Here is a 7,500-nt window from a genome sequence, read left to right on the forward strand (position 1 = left end):
TAAGGAAATTCCAAGCAAAACCGACGCTGACGTCCCGGTTGTCGGCGCTGCAGCCTTGGGAAGGGCGGCTGCGCGTCATGAAGCCGGTCGTGCGAGTTATGCACGTCCATGCGATGATGGGGGGGGGGGGGGGGCATGGGCGTGAGGCGGTCGCGGTGGTGGTCTGCTACACCAACGCTACTGTGCTGGGGTCAGGGCATGTACGCAAGACCTGTGCCCTCTCAGCTGTCGTGCATGAAAGCATGACGCTGGTGACATGGAGTCGAGGCCGTGTGCATGCGTGACTGGCATACAGCGATGTTGCCACGAAAGCGAACTCTGAATTAATGACATGCAGTGGTATATTTTGCGTAATGCATCATTATATGACAAACGAATATTCATTCTTGATTAATGGTGTGTGAATTTTGCTTAGCACGCGAAATGTATTGGGGCAGGTGAGGCGCATAACTCAGTTTGGATGTGAATTTCTCTGTATTTCATTATTTTTTTTCAATTTCTCTTTCTCTCTCTCTCTCTCTCTCTCTCTCTCTCTCTCTCTCTCTCTCTCTCTCTCTCTCTCTCCTCTCTCTCTCTCCTCTCTCTCTCTCTCTCTCTCTCTCTCTCTCTCTCTCTCCCTCTCTCCCTCTCCCTCCCCTTCCCCCTCCCCCTCCCTCTCTATCTCCTCTTCTCTCTTTTCTCTTCTCTCCTCTTCTCTTCTCTTCTCTTCTCTCTCTTCTCATTTCTCACCCTTTCTCTCATATTTTATATTTCTCTTTCTCTTTTTCTCACGCCGGCACTCCCTCTCCCTCTCTCTCCCGCGCACATTTTACAGCGTGTATTAGATTGTCTTTCGTTATTCAGTGACGTAATTTGGCCAGATCAGTGAGTCATTTGATTAAAATCTAGAACACTGCAACGGTTTATACCCGTCGCAGCAGGCTCGGTGAACTTTTATATAAACGGACATGGCTATATATATTCCGTAAGATGAAAGTGAATTGACAGATTGTTTGTCTTTAAGCAGATATACGAGTCGTATATATTTCTTATTATTGGTGTCGTCCTTGTTGTAATAAGAGCAAATGAAATCATTAAAAGATATTTCGTCTCAGAATACCGATGGCTGTATTGTATTGTAGGTGTATTGCTGTTGTTTTGGCTTACGTGTCAGGCAGGGAATTTCGACAAAAAAAGTGTTTGGATATTCCGCGTGACAGGCGATGACTGTGCGTTTGGCTGCGTTATCCTTCGTGTTAACTCTACTGTGCGTTCGAGGTGGATGATCGTGGAATAAAAAAAAAAAAAAATTGTCGTGTAATGGGAGTTGGTTGGCTGTGTGCGGCTACCTGGGATAAGTGTGCCAAGTTTGCTGTTTCTTTGTACGTGGCTCCTTGTTCCTCCCTCCCCGCTTTCCCTACACGGTGCCGTACTCGTTTTGTCTTCAGTCAAAGCGATTTTTTTTCTCTCTCTCCCCCCACCCCACGTGTCTCTGTTTATCTATCTATTTTTATCTATCTTTATCTCTCGCCCTCCCTCTCCCACACACACTCTTTCTCTCCCTTTCTTCCTCCTTCTGCCCCTACCCTTCCAGCCCCTTCCTCCGTCCCGCTCCTCCCGGCCGGCGTGCTCGGAGTCCCCATATGACGCCCGAGATCGCCGCCATTCACGCGACCAATTCAAATATTAATGGATTCCAGAGGGGCGTCGCCCTTTCATCTCCGCCCTCAGCAAGAGAGCGGCGCGAATGGTCGATGGCGAGAGAGGGAGGCAAGGGAGGGAGAGGGAAAGCGGGAGGGGAGAGAGGGAGAGGGAAAGAAGGAGGGGAGGAAGGGAGAGGGGAAGAGGGAGGGGAGGAGGGAAAGAGGGGGAGGGAGGGAGGGCGGGAGGGAGGGCAGGAGGGCAACAGTGGTGGCGGATGTGGTGGCAAGGGCTGGCTGGCCTGTGGTGGCGGACGCCGTGATGCGGTGGAAGGGATGGACGGTGAGGGCGTTTATGATGAGTGTGGTGAACGGGTGATGGTGGGCGATGGTGGTGGCTCGGGGGGGGGGGGGGGAAGTGTCTGTATACTGTATGTATAATAACTAGGATATGTGTGTGTGTGGTTGTGTGTGTGTGTGTGTGTGTGTGTGTGTGTGTGTGTGTGTGTGGTGAGAGCGCACACACACACGTGTTATATCGCACACACACACACACACACACACACACACACACACACACACACACACACACACACACACACACACTCTCCTCTCTCTCTCTCTCTTCTCTCTCTCTCTATATATATATATATATATATATATATATATATATATATATATATATATATATATATGAGAGAGGAAAGCCACAGACAGAGACAGACGAGAGATAGAGAGAGAGAGAGGGGGGGGGTAATGGATAGCAGATCTGACTGATTGATTGATTCTGCGGTGGAATATTGCTTTTCATGAAATCGCATAGCGTGTGTTTTATTGTTGTTATTAGATTATTATTATTCTTTATTTATTTACATTTGAGTTCACGGATGGCGAGTGGGTAGTGGCACTGCACGCTCTCCGGTGTTGCGCCCGTCGAAGCCGCTCTTTGATGTCACGCCCAATTAACCTGTCGAATGAAAGTCGGTTTTCAGGCGATCATCATCCCTCCCCCTTCATTAACACCAGTTGCCTTCTTGCATCACTTACGTACATTCTGTCTTGCCCTCGCATGCTAGTTCTAATGGTTTCTTTAGCGTAGTCCCGTCTTTTGACACCCTGCGGTATTTATAGATGTTTTGATATATCTTTTTCTTCCTCTTCTTTAAGGATATGAACAATCTTGGTCAACCGTAATCGTAGAAATACAAGAAAAAAAAATCGTTTTTGTTCATATATCTTCATGAAAGAAAACAGCATTGGAACATCTGCTCCCGTAGTTGTTGATGCGTCTACATTCGGTTTTATGTTCATAGTTCAGAGCAGCGTTATGGCTGCCGTGCCCCGCGCCCGGCTCTCTGCGATGGATGGAAAACTAAGTCTCTTTCAAAGTAGCTAGAGTTGAGAGACACGTTTTTATGGCCGTTTTTATCTCCAGGATCTCCGTGTTTCTTTGGAATTGCAAATGTGTTTTATTTGATTGTTGCGTAAAGAAGCTTGCGAGGAGAGATGGATGTAAGGGGAGGGAATGTAGTATTCACTGCCTGTTTTATGTTTCGAAATATATGTGAATTAAATGTTTTGGTCGCTCTGCAGGCAGTGTGATGAGTGTGGCTGTTGCGTAGGCCCATTTCCAAGAGGTGAAGTTGCAATTGCATGTTTCAGAGTTATGTGGATTGAAAATTTAGTGTCAGTTTTATGAAATTAATAGTCTGTTACACGTTTTATGATGTAATTGTGTGAATATCGGTTGTGTGTGTGTGTGTGTTTTGTTGTTGTTTTCCCCCGAAGGAGTATGATTTAACCGATTCTGTTTGGTGTTTCAGAACGGACATTCGGGAGCGCGAGTTCGAGGAAGAGGAGCGCGAGGAGCTCTTGGGCTCGGACGACGAGGAGCAGGAAGACCCCTTCGACTACTGCAAGGGTGAGTGAGGCCCGAGCGGGAGGGAGGGGGAGGGGGAGGCGGCGGGACTCCGTGGGCTCGGCCGGGCGGGAAGGAGGGGGAGGGGGAGGCGGCGGGACTCCGTGGGCTCGGCCGGGCGGGAAGGAGGGGGAGGGGGAGGGGAGGTGGGGCTCTCGGGCTCGGACTCGACCAGTGTCACGCTTGGCTGACCGCAGCGGAGTCCTCGGCCTTGCAGGAGAGTCCCAACTCTCGGGCATCGGGGTCGGGCAGGGGCTCCGGAAAAGAGGAAAGGGGTCAGGTGAGCATCTGCTTCGGTGAGGAACTTGGTCGGATGATCATCGGCTTTAATGACCCTGAATATGTGTATATCGAGTGCTGGTGGTGACCTGCGCGACAGCCTCGGCAGCGACGTGGCTGAGTGTTTCCCTAGATGACCTTGACCTGTATACCGGTGGAGGGCAAGATCGGAGGCAGAGCGGGGAAGGGGGCGGCAGGTATGGGGCATGACCTTAACCTCGAGGTGCCATACGCCGCATACCAACCTAGGAGTCCCCCTCTCCACTTTTTTTGTCTCTCTCTCTCTCTCTCTCTTTGAAAGAAATAATTGGAAAGTGTGTTTCTTGGCACTCCCGACCTAGGTGGCGTGGACTGATAGGGACGATCGAGTCAAAGGCAGCATTTGCGGAGGTGGGAAGGTGATGCCCAGGATTCTGTCATAAGTATGCTCCTCTCGAACGTGTGGTTCCCGAAATAGCCCGCCTCTAGTAGCCTCAGCACACAAATAGGTTTGGGCCCGCGCCAGCGTTCATCACGATTATGCGGAGGGATATTGTTGACAACTATGGTTTATCATGACCTACATATTACCATGTATTGCATTCTGGCTCTCTCTCTCTCTCTCTCTCTCTCTCTCTCTCTCTCTCTCTCTCTCTCTCTCCTCTCTCCTCCCTTTTCTCCTCTCTTTTTCTCTCTTTTTCTCTCTCTCCCCCTTCCCCTCTCTCTCTTTCTCTCTCTCTCTTTCTCTCTCTTCTCCTCTCTCTCTCTCTCTTTTTCCTCCCCTCTTTTTCTTTCCTCTCTCTCTCTTTTTTCTTCTCTCTCTCTCTCTCTCTCTCTCTTCTCCTCTCTCCTCCTCTCCTCTCCCCTCTCCCTCTCTCTCCCCTCTCTCTCTCTCGCTCTCTTCCCTCTTTTCTCTTCTCTCTTTCCCATCTCTTTTTCCTCTCTTTCCTCTCTCCTCTCCCCCCCTCCCTCTCCCCCCCCCCTTCCCCTCTCCCTTTCCTCCCTCTCTCCTTTTTTTTTCCTCTTTTTCCTTCTCTTCCTCTTCCTCTTTCCTCTTTCCTCTCACCCCTTCTCTCCTTCTCCTCTTTTCTATTTTTCTTTCTCTTTCCCCTTTCTTTCTCTCTTTCCTCTCTCTCTCTCTCCTCTCTCCTCTTTCCTCTCTTTCCCCTTCTCTCTTTCTCTCTCTTTTTCCTCTCTCTTTCTCTCTCTCTTTTTCCTCTCAGCTCTCTCTTTTCCTCTCCGCCCCCTCTCCCCTATTCTTCCTCCCCTCTCCCTCCCTCCCTCCCTTCCCTCCCCCCCTCTCCCTCTCCCTCTTTTTTTTTTTTCCCCCTCTTCCTTTCTTTTCTCTTTCTCTTTCACTCTCACTCTTCTCTCTCTCTCTTTCTCTTTCCCTTTCTCTTTTTCCTCTTTCTCTTTCTCTTTCCTCTCCCTCTCTCTTTTTTCTCCTTTTCTCGTCTCTCTCTCTCTTCCTCCACTCTCTCCCTCTCCCCCTCCCCCTCTCTCTCTCTCCCTCTCTCCCTCTCTTCTCTCTCCCTCCCTCCTTCTCTTCTTCTCCCTCCTCACTCCCTCTCTTCTCTCCTCCCTCACTCCCACTCTTTCCTCTCCCTCCCTCCTCCCTCTCTTTCTCTCCCTCCCTCACTCCCCCTCTTTCTCTCCTTCCCTCACTCCCTCTTTTCTCTCCCTCCCTCACTCCCTCTCTTCTATCCCTCCCTCCTCCCTCCCTCCCTCCCTCCTTCTTCCCTCTCCCTCCCCCTCCCCCCTCTTCTCCTCCTTCCCCCCTCCCCCACCCCTCCCTTTATCCACTTGATTACCTTTCTAAAACCCTCCCTTTTTCCATTTTTTTTTTCTTTTCTTCTTCTTTCTCTTTCCCCAAAAGGTTATTTTGATTAAAAATAAACAAAAAAAACCAACGAATTTTTTACCCTTTCAAAAAATTAGAATTTTAAAGAGGCCATAGAAGTGGAACAAGATGGGGGAACTAACTCCGAGGCACATAGCTATGGGTGATAGAGCACGTAAGAGCACAATTCACCTGCACCTATATCCATGCCTTCATTTGGCTTCTTCTGGCCTTCATTTTCCCACGTCTGCACTCTCTCACGCTTTGTGACGGTAGGGTGTTGCTGCCAGATCCTGTTTGGGTGCTGCCATTGTTTGTTGTTTTTATGACTCATGAATGCTCCTTTAGAATGGCTTAGGCATTGGCAGATTGTGACCAAGGATTAATAGAATGCAGAAAGTAGGATGAGGGAAGAATGATGGAGATTCAGTAGAGATTGAAAGAAGTTTGAACTAAGGGAATTGCAAGAAGAGAATAGAAGGTAAGATACAGAGAGGATTAAGAAGGAATGTAAGATAGGGGTTGAAGTGGGGAAAATATTAAAGGTAGGTGAGATGAAGGAGGGAGACATTATTAGAGAGGGGAGAGGGAAAAAAAGCCTAGGTTTTGAGAAAGAGGGAATTAGTTAATGGTGTAAAGTTATAGATGGAACATGGCTGATAAGGGAAGAAACATTTTGCACTTTGCAGAGATCATTTTCATTGACAGAGTTTTATTAGAGGGACTTCATAAATAACTGATTTAAGTGAACAAATAAGATTTCAAGTGCAAAGCCAGAGCATGAGACTTAGGTGAGAGGTACGCACCAGTTGGTACAGCTGGTGGAGGGAAGACCTGGCATGGCCTGGATTAGTAGTTCACTTGTCACACCCAGCCCACCACACATCGCCTCAGCACTGGCTATAGTTAGCATCTTTAGGAGTGTTATATTTGGCACAGTGATATACAGTAATCTTAAACTTTTTCTTGTGTTTCTGTTATAATGAAAAAAATGTGATTAACTAAATTATGTTAGATTTGAAGTGGATTATGTTTGATAACAAAAATGGACATGAGTTCTAGTTACTCTGGCCATAGAATGGATCAGCCCACAGTGGATACAAGGCCTTCCCGTCGGACCACTGCCAGGGGCAGAAGAAGACCACCTATTATTGGTAATACTAACAGTGCTCCTACAGAGAGGAACTATGATGATGATAAATGTGATCCTTTCTCTAGAAAATTATTGGATCCTTCCCATAGAAATGTTACACCACCATCAAAAGCAGTCGCCCAGGAAGTGAAAAACAACAAAGGACATCAGTCTGTTGGGAATATTGGTGGTGAATTAACTGTGACACAGACTAATGAGAAGTTGCCCAAAAGTCCTGTTAGCAGTGATGATGATAAGGTCAGTAGCAGATCAAGCAAAATTAGAGCAGAGTTCTTAAAAGGCAAATCTCAAAGCTTTAGCAGTGAAAGCAGCAAAGCCTATTTTGGAAAATTATCTATTAAATTATCGTCTAAAAAGAAGAGGGAGGATATTGAGTTGGCTGGAAGTGGAAATGTTCCCAATGCCAAGATAGCAAGACAAAGCCAAACACCATCCCCAATCGCACAGCGTAGAGCTGTGTTACAACGCTTTTCACAAAGTTGCTCCCTTGTGCAAGAGGATGATTTGCCAAAGACAGGCCAGACAGCTAAGAGAGTAGGAGAAAATAACAACCACTTTGCAGATGCTCAGAAACAAGAAAAGAGGCAGAATACAGCCAGAAAACTGATGAGAAGGCAAACTTCTTCAGATCAGAGCAGGAGTAGAGGCACCTCCCCAGACAGTCAGGCCTTCCATCATAATAGCTACAGAAGACCAGAGAGACAGAATTCCA

General features: G+C 47.7%; 1 protein-coding gene across 1 annotated transcript in view; it reads left to right on the forward strand.

Annotated features, from left to right (window-relative positions):
* Positions 1-7,500, forward strand: part of LOC119581166 — a 51,574-nt gene that overhangs the window by 31,397 nt on the left and 12,677 nt on the right. The window contains exon 2 of the mRNA XM_037929551.1: positions 3,443-3,540. Within this exon, the coding sequence (XP_037785479.1) occupies positions 3,443-3,540 (98 nt within the window). The remainder of the gene's footprint in view (positions 1-3,442; positions 3,541-7,500) is intronic.

Source organism: Penaeus monodon, chromosome 14 (assembly GCF_015228065.2).
Source record: "Penaeus monodon isolate SGIC_2016 chromosome 14, NSTDA_Pmon_1, whole genome shotgun sequence".
Lineage (NCBI taxonomy): Eukaryota > Metazoa > Arthropoda > Malacostraca > Decapoda > Penaeidae > Penaeus > Penaeus monodon.